Source organism: Aphidius gifuensis, linkage group LG3, assembly GCF_014905175.1.
Source record: "Aphidius gifuensis isolate YNYX2018 linkage group LG3, ASM1490517v1, whole genome shotgun sequence".
NCBI classification, from domain to species: domain Eukaryota; kingdom Metazoa; phylum Arthropoda; class Insecta; order Hymenoptera; family Braconidae; genus Aphidius; species Aphidius gifuensis.
The window spans coordinates 626,244-645,218 of record NC_057790.1 but is presented as its reverse complement, the minus strand read 5'-3'; the positions used below and the strand labels follow the sequence as shown (position 1 = coordinate 645,218).

The following is an 18,975-nucleotide window of genomic DNA, read 5'->3' as shown; positions in this document are numbered from 1 at the left end:
TATAATTTTTTTTTTCATTAAGTTGCAGACAAATGAGAGAGAATCTTCAGCTACTTTGACAACTAGCGAAGGGGAATTAAGGCTCTTTGCCTACGACTGCCCTGATGTAAGTTTCATTTAATTAATTTTTTCATTTTATAATACTGGTGTTTATATTATCCCAGCAGAATCATAGAAGATATATATATTTTTTTAATTCTTTTTAAAATATTTTGTATGAATATATATATTTGTTTCGATTGTGTAAATGTGATTGTTTAAATGTTGCATGTTTTATTGTATATTTTTAATTTTAACAAGTGGAATTTTTAGTATTTTCATTAAAAAGATAAATTATATATTAAAAAATTTATAAAACATTTGAGTTTTATTTTTATTTTTTTTATTTTTTTTGCATACAAAGCTTTGAAGCTTCAATTTTACTTCACATAATTGCACTGGAAATTATTTTTTGTTTATTTTTAAATTATTACAAAGAGAAAAAAATATATATAATCTACTTTTTTTAATTTAAATTTATAAATAATTATTATTTTTATTTTTGTGTTTTTTGTGTTGTTGTTTATTTTGGCTTTGTGTTTTCTTTGTGTTGTCAGAGCTTTAGCGGAAGTGTAACAGTAACGATGACAGGAAGCAACATTGTCGCCAATAATGGCCAATCAACAGTCAACAACAATTCACAAACTCACATTAGTTCTGAGCAACAACTACCCGTGCCCACCCCACTTCACTACCCCTGCAAGATTTGCGGGAAGTAAGTTTTCCTAATTAAATATTATTTTAATAATTCGTTATCAATTTATTATTTTTAAATTACATCAATATTTATTTCATCATAACAATATTGATAACGTTTCAAAAATTATATTCATTATTTGACATGTGTAAACTACCAACAAAAAAAAAACTTTAAATATTTATTTTAGGAAAATTTATAAAATAGATAATTAGTAATTCATTCAAAAAAAAAAAAAATTCAAACAATTACTATCAAGGAAATAGTCCAGAAAATAAGCCATTTTTTTAATTTTAAAAATTCCTCAATCATACTCTTATTGTTAATTTTAATTAATTAATTTTTAATTAACTTAATGATTATTATTTTTGTTCGATTGTTCATTGATGTCGTAATCACATTATTATTTTTCCACGAATGATAAAACGCATGTCGCTGTAAATAAATATTTTTTTCAGCATGAAAAAAAAGCTTGGCAATGCAACAAATAAACCATGATAAATTAAAAACAATAATAATTTAATAAAAGCTTGAAAATATTACAATGAAATATTTTATTTTCAGAGTTTTCAACAAAGTCAAAAGCAGAAGTGCCCACATGAAGTCACACAGGCCAATACCTTTACCAGATACAGCATCTCAAGAATCTAAAAAATCAACAAATCAAATGCACAAACAATCACAAAATAATAATAATAATAATCAACAATTAAATATTAATAATGATTATCAAAAAATAACAGTTAAAAGTGAACAATTAAATGCCAATAATATTTGGCATAATCCAACAAGATTGAGACCACCATAGAATTCTCATATACGCGCACTTGAGGTACCCTAACGAAGGCTTCAATTTATTATTATTATAATTAAAAGTCATACTGTATTCGTCATAAGCAGAAAATATATATTTTCATTCAAATAATTGACTGGAATAAATTTAATATTTAATATTCATACTAGCCTAATTGGGAAGATGGAAACGATATTTAAAATGGCCTATGTTAATGCGCAGCAGAGTTTCTACAAATGGTCTAAATAAATCAAAATAAATGGAAATTTAAAATCAAAATATTAAATTAATTAATCATTTTTCTACAAAATGAGGATATTAATATTGATCCCATAAGGCAACCAGGGTATCGAAGTGACAAAATAAAAAAAAAACTTGAAAAAATAATAATTAACATATTAATTATAATTATCTTTGTGTAATAATTAAAACAAAAATGAAATAGGACAATCGTTTGTGGATAAAACAAACAATTGTTTGAAAGAAAAAATAACCAACTTTTGTATTTATCCATCGCTCATATTTAAAAGAAAATAATTAAACAATAAAAAATATGCACTGGGACGATCTAAATATAACACTGAAACATCGTAATAATATTTATTTTACCTTTTTTTTTTTTCTTCGAAATATTTTATATATGATGATACTTAGGAAAAAATTAATTGATGGATTTTTTTTTTGTAAATAGAGTTAATATATATATACAATTTCTGAGCATGTAGATAAAAGAAGTTTCAAATTTTCATGTAAAATTGGTGTAGATTTTAAAGAAGAAAAAAAAAAATTTAAACAAAAGCATAATAATATTACAATAAACATTCATTCACACTAATTAGATAAAAAAAAAAAAAAAGTTAGTTTAATTTTATTTATTTATTTATTTCGCTGTTTAAACAATTTATTTATTTTTTTTTTTTAACAGCAAGTCTACGAGGTGAGATTCTTGTGGAAGAAAAAAATACGTTTTAAAAATTAAATGATAAGAATAATGATTTATTTGATAAGAAAAGATTTAAAAAAATAATTAGGAAAATGAAAAAAAAAAAAAATGTTAAAGTCAAGTTTGATTATTAATGATGAATTAAGTAAAAAATAAAAATTGATTGATGGATTTCTTGGGAAAAGAAATAAGCATTTTATATCAAGTTTCGATTGCGCGAAACTCTAAATTGTTATTCAAGAAATTGGCCTATCGTAGACGTATTTTAATCTTTTTTAATAAAATGTTATAAATTGTTAAATAATAAACGTCTAAAATTTAATCTAGAAATTATTTTTAGACATAATTGATAAATATAATTTTGTGTATTTTGTCTTTTTTATGACAAATATAAATTTAGAAATAATACCTGTAACTTTTTTTCTGACCTGCGACATTTATTACTTAAAAAAAAAAATTTGCTATATTATTCTTACTCCTCAATACTAGTGCCAATTTAAACTACATTAAAATCAAAATAATATTTTTTTGTTCATTATTTTTTTTACTTATACAAAAATCGATTTCTTTTTTTTTTTCTTTGTTAATTAACGGTACAAAGTGGATGATGGATATTGGATAAACGGCCTCCAGTTAATAATATGGGTAACGAAATTTTTATAAATAAAAACTAGAATTTAATTGATTGCTTCAATGAATGTTATTTAAAAATAAATATGATATAAATATATTTACGAGTGACTGAATGAAATTAGCAGACATATCATTTAAGACAATACACTTGTTACAGAAACTCAGTTTCTATATTAATAATTAATAACCATTGCAATATTTTATTATTGTAACAATACTGTGTCGATAAAAAAAACACATTTTTTCTTCATTAAAAAAATTAATACTAAATATTATACTAAATACTAAGTGTTTTTAAATATTTTTATTTCGAAATGATCATTTATTTCGTCATTTTTTAAGCGTAAAGTTTTAAAAAATTCTTCTACTGTATTAAATTTTTTAAATTAAACACACTGGAGGCCGATTATTAAAAAAAAAACAATAGAAAAATTAATAAATTAACGAATTTTAACGGAATAATTAAATCAAAATAAAAGAAAATTAAAAAAATTGCATGAAATTGTACAAATGAGTCCCTCCACGTCACTGAAAATAAAAATATGAAATTAATTAAACGAAAAGTAAACAAATATGGAAAAACGAAAGAAAAAAATTAAATTAAAAATCGTTATCTCTATAGTATATAACAAAAAAAAAAATAAATAAATAAAAATATGTGATGTAATAAAATTGTATGTGGTAATATGATATTACGTATTTGTACATAGGCGGACCCGTGCCATTAACTAGTGAGTTGTACCGATATTGTACTGCCACTTTGCCTTCTTCTTTCAACAAAAAAAAAAAAAAAAAAAAAAAAACAATTTTTAAAATACTAATAATAAAATATAATTAAAAAAAAAATTATTTATTTCAATAAATTTCTGGCAAATGCGATCAATCGTCCATAAAAAATCGCTCGATAACAAAATAATGATTTAAACCTTAAATAGAAAAGAATCGTCCATTTAATTTTCGTAAAATAAATTTAATTTTTATTTTTAAAATACGTGACATCAAAATATATTGGTACAACTCGTGGAAGAAAGCGTGGTTTAATACACCTGAGGAATGTGCTCAAAATACTGTATTAAAGAACAAAAAAAAACTAAAAAAAAAAACTAAAAAAAAATGGCAAAAAGATTTTAAAAAAGAAAAAAAATAATAATTCGACTATTTTCTTTTTTTTTCTTTCAAGAATTTGGCTTACAATGAATTTACTTACACAATGACAACATACACTTGTTAACAAAATAATAAATTGTTTTTTTTTTTTTTGTTTTTAAATTGTAAACTACTTGTCATGACTTTAATCTAATTAACTTTTACTATCTATCTATCTCTATATGCTCGCATGGTTATTCATACTATTGATGTTATATATTTAAAAAAAAAAAAAACTATTAATAATCAATAATTGATTAATAGATAATTTTTTATCATTTAACCAGTTGCATGTTATTTATCTCAATTGTCTTTCTCACCCGAAGCAATCATTTACAATTTTCGAAATTAGAAAAGAAACATTTTGTGCCAAATAGTTCTTAAAATATATTTGTCAATTTTAATTACTCAATTTTAGCTAATCAAATTTTAAAGAATAAATTATTTATTATTTTATCAATCTGTCTATGCTCAACTAGTTTAACTCGTAGAAATATTTATAGAAATCAAAAAAACAAAAATGAGAATTGTTTATATCATGAAAAAAAAATCAAATTCAATCAAAAAAAAAAAAAGTTTCATCTTGCTCAAAAATAAAAAATTGCAATTACGTGATTGCTCAAAATAATGCCACTTAAGCAATATGAGTATTATCATTTAATCTTCCTCAATAAATACCTGCAACTGGTGAAATGATAATTTTAAATCGAAATTGAGTCACTATCATTCTGTAGATATTTAAAAAGAAATTTTACTTCAATAAATTCATCAATATTTTACTAAAATAAATGTTTTTTCTTTCGAAATTTTAATTAATTATATTAAATCATGGCCTAAGTTGATATTTTTATTAATTATTTATACTCTATGGTTTTATTAAAAGGCAGTCCGTAAATCAGTATTACAATGTTGATATTTAAAACTGTTAATAATACGAAATATTAATTAAAAAATAAATCAGTTTTTAATTATTTCAACAGCAATACTGTGTTCTGTAATAAATACTTGCCATTTGAATGTACATAGCATTGATAGATAATTATTCTACACTATTAATATTATTAAAAAAAAAAAATATTTAAAAAAAAAATTGATATTAGTTAATGGCTGACAAAATAATAAATTTAAAAAAAAAAAAAAACTTCTCGATGTTATTCGTTAAACAATTTTTAATAAAAATTATAAAAAATTTAAAAAAAAAAAAAAAGTAAAATAATACCTTTATACGGACGTCCCAGAATATAAAGAAAAAAAAATATTTTTATGAGGTAAAAAAAATTAAACAATTGCCAAGTTTTTGATCTTGATGAAAAATAATTTAAAAAATACCACAAAAATATATAAATTATAAAAAAAAAATACGATGAAATAAATAAAAAACCAACGCAGAAAGTGACAAAAAAAAAAAAAATCCAAATGATAAATAATAAATTTGTGAAATTGTTTAAATTTCAATTAGTTTATAAGAATAATTTTCATGCTTGAATTTGTCGACATGATTAATTAAATAAACAGTATATTAACAGCATAAATAGTATAAATGTAAATGAACTATTTTCTTCTATGAATATATCGTGTGCATGATAAATAAATAATAAAAAAAAAAAAATGTTGAAAATATGAATATTGCGTGTTATTTTCGAGGAAAAAAAATAATAATAATAAATAAATAAAAAGACAAAAAATGGAACTATATTCCCATTGATCGGTATCTGATTGTAGCCAACTTTTTATACTATGCTTAATTGTAAAATTTAATGATGATTTGTGAAAGAAAAAAAAAAAAAGATACAAAAAAAAAAAAAAAAGAAAAAATACACAATCTGTTGGACGATTTTTTTTCTCACTATCAATCTGCACAGATTGAAATTCGTTCGTCAGTGTGTTTTTTCAAATGATTTCCTGTCTTGAAAAAAATAAGATCAATTTAAAAAACAGTTTCGATGGGGAAATAAAATACTGTGTATAAGCCAAGTGCCTTTGTGTTCTGGTAAATTATTCACTAATCGTTAAACTTTTGACTATATAAATAAGATTTAAAAAAAACAATTGTGTGTAAAAATAAAAAGAAATCCTCATGATGAATAACAAATTGCAGTCGTAAAAAAATTTAATTTGTTTCTTTCTTTTGTGCCAAATGACGAAACGATGATGATTAAAAAATCCAATTTGTTATTTTTCCTGCTAGTATTGATTTGTTATTTAATCTTTTATCAGTGGTTGTATGTTTATCTTGTAAAATCCACCAAACGCTGGCTATCTCTGCAAGGAATTGATGTAAATATATAGGGGAAAAAAATAACCTAGTGTGTTTGTGTAATTGTCAAAAGCTGCAAAGATTGAATGATTACATATAAAAAAAAATTCAGCTATTATTTTATTATTGATAAAATCAAAAAATAAATAAAGAACGTATTTGCTGTTTTCTTGTTGTTCTTGGATAATAATATTTAAAGAAAAAATAATGTCTTTCTACTTGTGTAAAAATCATGTGTGAATAGTGACAGACTGATTAATGTGATGTATAAAAATCAGAACACTACAAAATGATAATGAAATAAATTTGAAATAATACTGGCACTTGAAAATTATATAAACAAATTAATCAAATCAACTAATAAATGTAAAAGAACAAAATTAAATATAGGTTTAATCTTTGAGTGTGATTAAAAACAATAAATGAACATTTTAAAATCAAATAATTCATCATTTAATTTTAGTACAACTTTATTTAACTGTGCACAATAAATATTTGAAATAATAACAAACAAATTTAATGATAAATAATAATAATTGTGCCAAAAAAAATATATGTTTTAATATTTTAAAAAAATTAAATAACATTGTGGAATATAAATTTTCAGTGAGGATTGTAATCAAAATTATTTAAAAATAATTTTCACGAGGGAAAGAGGCGAGACATGTATTGAAAATATTGTCTTTTTTTTATTTTTTATCTTGTTAAATTTTGTAAATTTAATTTGATTATTATTTATTGATTTAATGTCTAATTTTTATTTTTTATTTTTGTCATGCTGAGACAATCATTTCGAGTCATTATTTTTCGTTTGTTTTTATTTTAATTTGCTGGAAATAAAAGCTTGTTAATTTTTTTTAAAAATACATACTAAACATTTAATTAATATTTTATAAATAAAATTGCAATTAACCACTCATAAATAGTAAATAATAAAAGTTAAAAATGGCTGCAGCTGTAAATCAAAATTTTGAAAATATAATTAAAATACTCAAAAAATTGATTACATTTTTTGAATATAATCAAACAAAAATCAAATAAATAAAAACAATAAATATATGTATATAAATATAGTATTTCTAATAAAACAAAAAAATATAAATAAAAGAAACTGAAGGGCTGGACAATATTTTCTCATAAAAAAAAAAAAAGTAAAAAGCTCACTATAATATTCAGTAAAAAAAAAAAAAGAGAATCTTTTAGAATTAAACAATAATTAAAAATAAAAAAATTATAAATATTTTTGTGTAATAAAATTCAATGGACAACAATTAAAACGTCAACTTAAATATTAGTAATAGAAAAAAAATATTGATGTTAATTGTTTGATGTTTTGCAAAAGAAAAAATGATTAGATTTGTACATAAAAATTAAATTTCATTTTCGTTTTCTTTAAAACAGTGAAAATATTAACTAGCAATTTTTTAAGTATTGTAAAATAATAATAATAATTTCTTCAAGATAAAAAGATAATGAAAAAATAATTAACAAGTCCAGCCCTCTTTAATTTAAATTGCCAAAAGTCGTTTCTCTTTCCCTCTCGTAAAAAATAAAAGCATTTTTTCTTTTTAAATAAAACAACTAAGCTGTCTAAAAATCAAACATATCAATAATAATTTGAGCAACAATAAAAAAATAATAATTAAAATCTATAACAGCAATATTTAATCACCCAAGTTATTACAAGAAATTTATACAATTATTTTATTTAAATATATAAGTAAAATTTATGATCTTAAATGGGTAATTCTATTGATAAATCAAAAAAACTCAATTTGCTGACGAGAACAGCAAGGAGCACAACGTTTTATTGTCCGATAAAATTTTTTAAAAAATTAATAAATAATTTTATCTATACCACTGGCTAAAAGAACAATTATAATTAAATTTATTTTCTTCTTTTTTTGTTTTTTTTTTTAATGAAAAGAAAATAAGAATCTCTCGAGCAACTGTAAAAATTCAAAAATAAATAATAGATATCATGTAATTAGAGCGATAATAATTATAGAAATGACAAGTGATTGATTGTGAGTAATTTTAATAATTGTTACATGTATTTTCTATTCTATAAATATATTATTATAAAATAAATATATAAACATATATATTTAACAGGCTAAATATAATGATTAATTTTAAAAATGTGAAAAAGATTAAAATTTTAAAAATTAAGTTGGTATTGAATGTATTCTTTGTAGGCAAAAATGAATGGTAAAAATGAAAATAAAGAAAGAAAAATTAAAGCATTTTAAACTCTAAACCGTCTTGAAAAAAAAAACCACAATAAAATATTAAATGAAAAAATTGTATTGAGTAAAAATAAAGGAAAAAAAAAAAAAAACGAAAAATTCTTTTATGTATTTTCACAGTTTATTTGCAAAGTAATTGCTTATTTCTAAACACCGTCTTTGAAAATTAAAATGAATAGATAATTATTGATGAAAATAATAATAATGATGGATTTTCATTGAAACATATATATGAATTATTAATATAATATTATATTCGTATATATGAAAAGAAAAAAAATATATATTATTTATAATTGTAATGGGGAAAATATTTTTTCCAAACAATGTGGTATTTTTATTGTAGATATTATTTACTAAAAAAATAAATAAATTACTCATTGTAAAGAAAAGAATCTTGATTATTTTTTTTAGTTCAATAATAATATTGATTAATTAATTTTTATTGTTTTGTTATTTTATTTTGAGTTAAATAGAGAAAATCATATCAAAATTTTTGTTGAACTAAAAGTAAGTATTAAAATACAGAAAAAAAATTACGAGAGATATATTTTTCTCGTAAGAAATAAATTTATTTTAAATATTTAAATTTTCGTAACATTAGAAACGTTTACAACAGGCGACAGCTGCGATGGCGCCACCGACAAATTGTCGCCTGCTCGTCGAAATCAGCCCGAATCGAAATAAAAAAAATTCTTTTCAACGCATGGTGTGATTATAGGTAGGTGTTATAAAAAAAAAAAAGTGTTAATTTAATAGAATAATCATATAAAGTGACTGAATAATTAGTTGTTTATTGTTGTTATCGATCGTAGTTAATTTGTTTTTGTTTGTATTATGTAATTGTTTATTTATTTTTCGATTTTTTTTATATGAAAAATGTGGACATTGACATTTGTTAATTTATAGGTTAATTGAACATTTGCAAGATGTTATTTTAATTGTTTAAAAAGTGTATAATTTATAAAATTTAGTTTTAGTTTAGAGTGATTAATTTTAGTGTTAAAAATATATTGTTGACATAAATCTAATAATTGTTTGTTGATGTTTTTCAGGCACACCAATAATACAGGATGCAGATCTTTGTAAAGACACTCACTGGCAAGACCATCACTCTTGAGGTCGAAGCTTCTGACACAATCGAAAATGTCAAAGCCAAGATCCAAGACAAAGAGGGAATTCCACCAGATCAACAAAGATTGATCTTTGCTGGTAAACAATTGGAAGATGGACGTACATTATCTGATTACAATATCCAAAAAGAATCAACACTTCATTTGGTATTGAGACTTCGTGGTGGTGCCAAGAAACGTAAGAAGAAGAATTACTCTACACCAAAAAAAATCAAGCACAAGAAAAAGAAGGTCAAGCTTGCTGTCCTTAAATTCTACAAGGTTTGTTGATTAATTTATACTTTATCTACATGTAATGTTATTATTATTGTTGATAATATATTTATCATTAATTTTATAGGTTGATGAGAATGGAAAAATCCATCGTCTTCGTCGTGAATGCCCATCAGAACAGTGTGGTGCTGGTGTCTTCATGGCAGCCATGGAAGATCGTCATTACTGTGGCAAATGTGGATTCACCCTTGTCTTCAACAAACCAGAAGATAAATAAACAATTTTCTATTAAATAAAAACAATATAAAATATTCAAAAAAAAAAAAAACAGTATTTGTTTGTTTATTAATTCTTTTTATAGTCACCATAATTTAATCTATTATTTAATTAATTATCTGGCTTCAAGAATATTTATTTTATCAATCATTTAAATCAATTAATTGTGAATGACAAAAAAGAGCTCAACATCAAGTCCAACAAGGGTAACATGTACTTTTTATTCACTTGTAGATTCACTAGCTGATCCAACACAATATATTGAACATATTTGTTCAATATAATATTAATAATTACAATTTGTTTTAATTATTATCAAGATTTATTATTTTTTTTTTAAATTATGTTTTTCTTTATTTGATATTTTAAAAATTTTTAGTGTTAATTAATTTGTTTGTCAAGTTATCCTACATCAACAGAGTAGCCTATTTTTTTTTTCTTTTCAATTTTATTGGGAATTTATGATTACATTTATCTTTATTTTTTAATTTGTTGTTGAATACATTTTCATATAATTTATCAAATTTAAAAGAAAAAAAACAAACATTTTTTTTCTGATTTATAATTTACACTAGCCTCTAATTTTTTATTTATTAGTACTTCATTTACATGTTAACCATTAATGATAAAAAAAATAATTACAGTAATTTCAAAAATTAATAATATTCAATGTTTATTTCTAAAAAAAATAAAATAGAAATTGGTTTTTTTAAAGAGGATTTAAACCAGATAGATGGTACATTTTTCTACTGAATTTTCTTGGACATTTGATTGTGGATCAATCATAAAATCTAGACAAGAAAAAAGTCATCAACATTGATGAGGATAAAAAATGGCTTGATAATTATCATAAATTTTGAAGCAATTAATTTTTACTAATTTATTAAAAATATCTATCAATTTTTCGAAACATTTTTCAAATCGAAATTATTTCTTCAAATAATCATCTTACATTTTAAATTATCTGAAATTTTTTTCTTAATTTTTTAATCATCATCTAGAAGTTTAATAAATAATATTTTTCTTGTTAAAAAATAAAATACACATTGTGGATTTTTCATCCCTTGTGAATATCTCGAGTTGTATCGATTTTACAAGATGAACTGGAGAAAAAAAAATATTGCGAATGCGCATTGAACAAGAATAAAATGCAGTAGTGCCCATCCTCATTGTGTCATCACCGAGGAATAACAATATATTTAAAAATAATAAACAATTAATTAATAATAAATTTTATATAACAAAAAAAAACAAACCATTTTTCATGGATATTATATTAAAATGTTTTTTTATATATTTACTATCACCAAATGCAGTTTACGGTGAGTAATAATATAATTTCTACAATATATATTTTTAAAGGGTGTGTATATTTACTATTAATTATAATCATTTATTATTGTTTTATAATTTAAACCAGGTGTACCGGGACCAAAAACATTTGAAGCAAATCCAGACACTAAAAGACTTTATGATGATTTATTATCAAATTATAATCGACTTATTCGACCAGTTGTTAACAACACAGAAACATTAACTGTTTATTTACAACTTAAATTATCACAACTCATTGAAATGGTAAAAATAATTACCCAATCAATTAACAAACATAATTAATAATTTTTTTTTATACATTAAATAATATTTTTATTGTTGATTTTTAGAATTTAAAAAATCAAGTGATGACAACAAATGTTTGGGTTGAACAGGTAAACATTAAAAACTTCCTAAACATTTAAAATTTAATATTAATTATTTTTTAATTTTAATTAGAAATGGTTTGACTACAAACTCCAGTGGAATCCTGATGAGTATGGAGGTGTTGAAATGCTCTACGTTCCATCAGAAAATCTTTGGCTTCCAGATATAGTTTTATACAACAAGTAAATATCATTAAAATAATTTTTAATTATCTACGTTTAAAATTAAAATTATAATTGTGTTTTTAGTGCTGATGGAAATTATGAGGTAACACTTATGACAAAAGCAACATTAAAATATACCGGTGAGGTGTATTGGAAACCACCAGCAATATACAAATCATCATGTGAAATAAATGTTGAATATTTTCCATTTGATGAACAATCATGTCTTATGAAATTTGGCTCATGGACATATAATGGAATACAAGTTGATCTAAAGCATATGCTACAAGAACCTGGTAGTAATTTAGTATCAAAAGGTATTGATCTTGATGAATTTTATTTATCTGTTGAATGGGATATACTTGAAGTACCAGCAACAAGAAATGAAGAATATTATCCATGTTGTGTTGAGCCATATTCAGATATAACATTTAATATTACAATGAGAAGAAAAACATTATTTTATACTGTTAATTTAATTATTCCATGTGTTGGAATAACATTTCTTACTGTTCTTGTATTTTATTTACCAAGTGATTCTGGTGAAAAGGTATTTATTTATTTGTAAATTAACTAAAACAATATATATTTTTATTAATTTTTTGTTATTCAATTATTTAGGTTTCATTGTGTTCATCAATTCTTCTTTCATTGACTGTATTTTTTCTTCTACTGGCTGAAATAATTCCTCCAACATCATTAGCAATTCCTCTGCTTGGAAAATATTTATTACTATCAATGATACTAGTTACATTATCAATTTGGACAACTGTTTGTGTTTTAAATGTTCATTTTAGATCACCATCAACTCACAGTATGTCACCATGGGTGAGACGTGTATTTTTAAATTGGATGCCACTTGTTTTGATGATACGTAGAACACCATATTCAACACCAGAATACAGTGATATGTATGTCGAGGGTGGTTACTCAAATGACATTGATTATAGGTAAATTTATTTTATCACATCATCTTGGTATTGTGATTAATTTTCATTTGAATTTTAGTTATGGTGACAGTGTGAGTGATTATACAACAGATTTAAAAGAAAATCCAGATGAATTTGATGATCGTGTTACACTGGCCTATAAAAATATGGAAGATGAAGATGGACAACAGCATCATTCATCATCTGATAGAGATGGTGACAATATATTATTACGAAATCCATCAGCTGATGTTGTTGCAGCTCTTAAAGGTGTATGCTTCATAGCTCAACATATCAAAGATGCTGACAAAGACAACGAAGTATGTTTCTTTCATCTGTATTTATTGATGAATCATTATGATTGTCTTGTTATTTTGTTGTTTAGGTAGTTGAAGATTGGAAATTTGTTGCAATGGTATTGGATAAATTTTTTCTATGGGTATTTACTTTTGCATGCATTGGTGGTACTGCTGGAATTATACTTCAAGCACCAAGTTTATATGACACAAGACAAGCTGTTAATTCTCACATGTCACCAGGTATTCCACTACATCCTGGTGGACGTGATACACGGGGTGTTTCTACCAGTGAAATTGATCCATTTTTGCAGGAAATATAAATTTAATTTAATCATTAAAATTATTATATAATATTATAAATAGTACTACTGTTAAAGCCAAATACTAAATATTAATTTTGACATTTTTATTTTCTTTTTTAATTTCGATTTTTTTTTTTTCACGTTAAGAATTTTACAAAATATTTTGCTCAGATTGTTAATAGTAAATTGGCAGCTTAAAGTGGATAGCTAATTTTTTTGAAATATATTTTTAAAAATTAATTTAAAAAAATAATTAATTAATAAAAAAAAAAAAGTTTGAAAATAATAACAAGTTATTGTTTATTGTTTTTTTCATTTGATTGATATTTTTTTTTATGATCATCGATCAGCTGTTAAGTGTCAAAGGTGAGCAGAGGTAACTAATTCGTTTTTCTTCCACCAAATGCGCCAAATAAAATCAGCTGTTTCTACTTGTTGTTGACAGGCACAATGTTGTTGTCATTTGAGATGATAACAATTCTATTTAATTAAGAAAATTCCATATATATTTACACGATTTAATTGCCTAACAATTTTCCAAGCGAAATATAATATTTTTTTTATTCAACAAAAGACTAATAGGAAGAATAAAATGGCTGTGACAATTGGTAAGACTTTGATAGTAATGTTTTTAATGATTAATAACAATGATGAAATTATTAAACTAATACATAAAATTTATTTATTTAGATTCTTTGATGTATCTAGTAATTGTTGCAATGTTTTGGGGCGCAACAAATCCTTTTATTAAAACTGGAGCTATTGGAGTTGAAAAAGTCAAAGGAAAAACAAGTTTAACAACATTTCTAAAACAAATGCTATTTCTATTCACAAATTTAAAGGTTTAAATATAAAACAAAGTATATTATTAACTTGATTAAATTGTATATTTTATTTTCAGTACATTGTTCCATTCTTGATAAATCAATGTGGCTCACTTCTCTACGTTTTTGTTCTTGGACAAACTGACCTGTCATTAGCTGTTCCAGTTACAAATTCATTAACTTTTGTCTTCACTGCAATTGCTGGCTGGCTCAAGGGTGAAGAAAAAGCACACATAAGTAAGCTCAATAAATAAACAAACACAAGCTAAATATCATCATTCAATTTGACATTAATTTCCAGATACTTACATTGGAACTTTGATGATACTACTTGGAACAACAATGTGTTGCATAGACAAATTATCAGTTGAAGTATAATCATCAAAATAAAAAAAAATCCAACAGTCCTAATTATCAAATTTAATTAATTTTATTAACTGCAATTCTATTTAATTATATAAATTTTATTTCTATAAAACCAAAGATATGACAAGTACTTTTTTTTGTTGATCATGCAATTTTTAAAAAAATCATATTGTATTTACAAGCTGATACAGCTTTATAATTTTTATATACATAATAGCACCAAGGTAAATTAATTTAAAAAAAAAATCATTATTATAAACAATTGAGTCATTAGAAAATATAAAAAAAAAAACAATCAAAAGTTGCAGCAATTTTTTTTTATTATTTCATTGGCGTTCCTTTTTTTTTTCTTTTGTTTCTAAATATATTATTATTATTATTAAAAAAAAACATTAATATTGCAACGGAAATGATGACTAATAATAATTGTGATAAATGGTTACAATATAATTATTATTAGTATTTACATTTTTGTCATTGAAATTAAATGACACATAAAAAATAATATTAAATTTATTTAATTAATAATAATTATTAAAATTAGTTTAGAAGTAGTCTCGGTTTGCTGATTTTATGTATAATTTTATCAGCAATATTATTTTGATTTTTTTAATTATTTATTGTGACAGATTAGAAACGGTAATGGCACTCTGATTCACGGAATATCCAGGCATTTTTTTTTTTTTGTTTTAATTTTTTTTTCATTGTTTTAAATATTGCCTGGTGGTGAATTATTAATCTGTGCATTCTCGTCTCACGCGTCATAAAATTTACATCAAATAAATTTGGTAGAGAGAAGACATATTATTTAAAATATTTTTTTTCGAAAATAAAATTAGTAATTTTTTCTTGTCAATTAATTATCAAGTTTGTTGTTTTTTTGTTTCCAAATAATCAGTATCATCACGTTTCAATTTAAACATATATTTATAATCTACATCGTGATTAAATTAAATTGTTAAAAAATAATCAATTAAATCAACGAATTAGTAACTAAGTGTCCAACCCAAAATAGTCATCTTTTTTTCTATCTACATGTAAAAAAGATGAGCAAATTTTTTGGGCCACTTTTACTTATACATATTTAATTAAACTCGGAGACTAGCATTTTATTAATGGCCAATTCTCATCAGGCGCGTGACTTTTTAGTTTTAATTCTGAACCATCCAGCGCTTTTAATTGGATCACGTGGAACTGAAGTTGATCTATTTAGCTCGACTCTTGATGTACCATTTTTAGATGATCTTGAATTTTGTAATGAATCATTTGATATTGTTCTGTCGACTTTTTGTTTATCTTTTGTTTTTAATGTGCTCCGATTAATTGTTCCTGTTGATAAATAAATAGCAAAAAAAAAAAAGAGTTAATTTACTTGTCCTTTTTATATAATATGTAAATATTGAAAAAAAAATGATTGTGCGTTATTTATTTATTTTTTTTTCATTACCAGTTTTTGATAAATTGTCCTTGGTACGGCGTGACTGATCCTTGCCACGTCGAGCAAGTGTAGCCTCATCTCGGCTACGCTGTCTACGCCTCAGGGTCGTTGTTGGTTTCTGATATTGTTGATCATAATTAATCTCAAATGGTTCTCTGTAATGTCGTGGTTTCCATGGTGCAAGTACACTTAAACTTCTAGATACTGTTCTCGTATGTGATTGTAATGGACGATTAAGTTCTTCACGACTTGCTGCACGTCGACGTTCATTCGGTCCTGGAATTTCGCCGACTAAAAATTTATAAAATTAGAAAATTATATTATATTTACAATATATTTTTTTTTATTATTAATATTTTTACCAGTTGCTGCATGAAGAAAAACAACTGAACGTTGTGAACGTTGTGAATTTTGACTCTGTTGACTACTATCACCAGTAGTACTTTCTCCAGATGACAATGCACTTTCAGCATGTCTCGTTGTTTTTCTATTACCAGCAAGAATTGAATGACGATTTGAATTAACTGATGTTGTATCACGTCTTGATGTTACTCGTTCATCATCCCTTTTATTTCTAGACATATTAATTAATCATCAACAAATTCCAATAAAAATAAACTAGCTTCTTTTTAAAATAAAATAATCAACTTTTTTTTTTTTGTTAATTAAAATTTACCTGTGATGATCACGATGAGATGATAATGACTCTTGATCAGTATCACCGCAAAAACGAATATTTTTATTATTCGATATACGTTCAGGTGTAGACAACACCTCTTCATCCTCAGTTCCTGTCATCATTATTTCACTCTCTGGTATTCTTGATTTTTTATCAACATTCTAAAATAAAAAAATAATATTGCAATTAGTATAAATTATAATTTATTTATACAATCATCAAATAAATATTTATTCAGCAAAAAAAAGTTAAAAAAATGTAATTGTAAATGTGTTGTCTTGATGCATTGGCGTTTGTTAATTTAGCAATTAAATTAAATCAGAATAAACGTAATAAATGAGTTAGTTAGTTCATTTAATCAATGTCGTAATTGGAATAAGTTGTATACGCTTAATGGTCATCCTTGCATTTTAATATCACAACAGTCTATACTATAAAATCATCTATAAATATGCAATGATGTTTTTTTTTTTTTTGCAATAAATATATTTGCATCAAAGGGTGACCGATTAATGCCAACTCATAAAATTCTTTAGTCACTATTATTGACTCATTATTTTCTCAAGCTAGATAAAATCAAATTATTTTAAATAAAAAAACAAATAACAAATAGTTTATTATTTTTTATAAGTATATTATGATTTTTTTTTATATTCCAATTAAAAAATAATCATTATGTTGATTATTTTTATTTTCAAAATTATATATATATTTAATAATATTTTTTAAATTGATTTTTTTTTAATTTACCTTGGTATTTGTTTTATTTTTTCTTAATGATTTAAACCATCCTTTGCTTTCTTGGTTGTTTTGATTGGCTCTGGTTAATGTGTTGCTTGAATCTAAATAGGCATCATCATGTGTCAGTGTACCAGTTGATCTTGACAATCTTGCTGGTCTTCTTGGTGTTGGACTGTCACTTGGTGTTGATAATCTTCTTCTTTCTCTGTATTCCTGAAATTATAAAAATTCAAATTCATTAATTTTTATTAATTTAAAAAAAATTATTTCGTCAAAGAAAAAATATTTAAATATTTCTTTTGCAAAGAATTTGACGTTTTCTTGATTTTTTTTGACTCAAATCTTATCAGTTATAAAAGGGCATATACAATAAATGTTAAAATACAAAAAGACGTATGTCCAGCACTATTAATTATTAAATTTTCCTCAAAAAAAAATTAAAAAATAATTTTTTCGAAATAAAAGGATTTTTTCGAAATAGAAATATTTCGAAAATGCCTAGTTACCATTAACCCATACTTTTTCGACAATTTATAAATCATCAATGCAACAATAAAATCGACATTAAAGACAAAAAAACCAAATAAATTTAATATGAAAAAAAATAAAATAAATATAAAAAAAAAATAAAAAAACATAAGTGGTCGAACAAACGTGCTCTATAGTCTTGATTCTTATTTGATGTACACAGGATGATAATTGGATCCGAGAAAAGCGAAACATAAACGATTAGTGAGCATATAAGAAAGCATGCCGGTCCATAGTGTATATTATATATATACATATATAAATATATATAAAATATATATCTACGACCGCCTATGACGTGACTCCACGTGGGTGGCAGTGGCGAGAAACCATTGCCGCACTTTCAAGCCATTTTCAATTGAAAATTTTTTATTCATATTTTTTATTTTTCTCTCATTTTCTATTTTCCTCCTGTAATATTAATTTTTTTTTAATATCATATTTTATTTACAAATTTTAAATTTCATTTTTCCCTTTTTTTTTACAATATTATTTTCTTGAAACAACAAAATTAAATACACTTTTTTTTCATTATTTCTTTTAACAATGATAAATAATATCAAGAAACAATTGAGATAATTATCTGGTATATTACAAGCTCTTAAAAAAATTGTGACGAGGTATT

The 18,975-nt window shown here is 23.4% G+C and overlaps 5 protein-coding genes across 11 annotated transcripts in view; 4 read left to right on the top strand and 1 right to left on the bottom strand.

Moving 5' to 3' along the window:
* The window catches only part of LOC122851242 (probable serine/threonine-protein kinase yakA), a 151,671-nt gene extending 143,049 nt beyond the window's left edge, over nt 1–8,622 (top strand). For 4 of the 7 annotated variants that reach the window (XM_044150349.1, XM_044150346.1, XM_044150345.1 and 1 more), the window contains 3 exons: nt 23–106; nt 597–754; nt 1,301–8,622. In XM_044150349.1, the coding sequence (XP_044006284.1) occupies nt 23–106; nt 597–754; nt 1,301–1,544 (486 nt within the window). In that variant the 3' untranslated portion in view covers nt 1,545–8,622. The remainder of the gene's footprint in view (nt 1–22; nt 107–596; nt 755–1,300) is intronic. The other 3 variants (XM_044150347.1, XM_044150351.1, XM_044150350.1) reach the window with 3 other exon arrangements.
* A 797-nt stretch (nt 8,623–9,419) lies between these two features.
* On the top strand, nt 9,420–10,428 carry LOC122851240 (ubiquitin-40S ribosomal protein S27a). The gene is made up of 3 exons (XM_044150343.1): nt 9,420–9,478; nt 9,813–10,151; nt 10,231–10,428. The coding sequence occupies exons 2-3, from the start codon at nt 9,831–9,833 to the stop codon at nt 10,378–10,380; spliced, it is 471 nt and encodes a 156-aa protein (XP_044006278.1). The 5' UTR covers nt 9,420–9,478; nt 9,813–9,830; the 3' UTR covers nt 10,381–10,428.
* Nucleotides 10,429–11,450: 1,022 nt separating this feature from the next.
* LOC122851239 (acetylcholine receptor subunit beta-like 2) lies at nt 11,451–14,061 on the top strand. The gene is made up of 8 exons (XM_044150341.1): nt 11,451–11,701; nt 11,800–11,957; nt 12,044–12,088; nt 12,153–12,262; nt 12,329–12,794; nt 12,866–13,194; nt 13,253–13,493; nt 13,559–14,061. Exons 1-8 carry the CDS (start codon nt 11,644–11,646, stop codon nt 13,790–13,792), a joined length of 1,641 nt encoding a protein of 546 aa, XP_044006276.1. The 5' UTR covers nt 11,451–11,643; the 3' UTR covers nt 13,793–14,061.
* Nucleotides 14,062–14,188: 127 nt separating this feature from the next.
* Nucleotides 14,189–15,265, top strand: LOC122851241 (transmembrane protein 234 homolog). The gene is made up of 4 exons (XM_044150344.1): nt 14,189–14,382; nt 14,465–14,616; nt 14,676–14,835; nt 14,900–15,265. The coding sequence occupies exons 1-4, from the start codon at nt 14,367–14,369 to the stop codon at nt 14,974–14,976; spliced, it is 405 nt and encodes a 134-aa protein (XP_044006279.1). The 5' UTR covers nt 14,189–14,366; the 3' UTR covers nt 14,977–15,265.
* A 311-nt stretch (nt 15,266–15,576) lies between these two features.
* LOC122851238 (uncharacterized protein PFB0765w) overlaps nt 15,577–18,975 on the bottom strand; it is a 29,665-nt gene continuing 26,266 nt past the window's right edge. The window contains exons 3-7 of the mRNA XM_044150340.1: nt 17,832–18,035; nt 17,079–17,242; nt 16,765–16,976; nt 16,412–16,693; nt 15,577–16,293 (exon numbers count right to left, since the gene is read on the bottom strand). Coding sequence (XP_044006275.1) covers nt 16,094–16,293; nt 16,412–16,693; nt 16,765–16,976; nt 17,079–17,242; nt 17,832–18,035 — 1,062 coding nt within the window. The 3' untranslated portion in view covers nt 15,577–16,093. The remainder of the gene's footprint in view (nt 16,294–16,411; nt 16,694–16,764; nt 16,977–17,078; nt 17,243–17,831; nt 18,036–18,975) is intronic.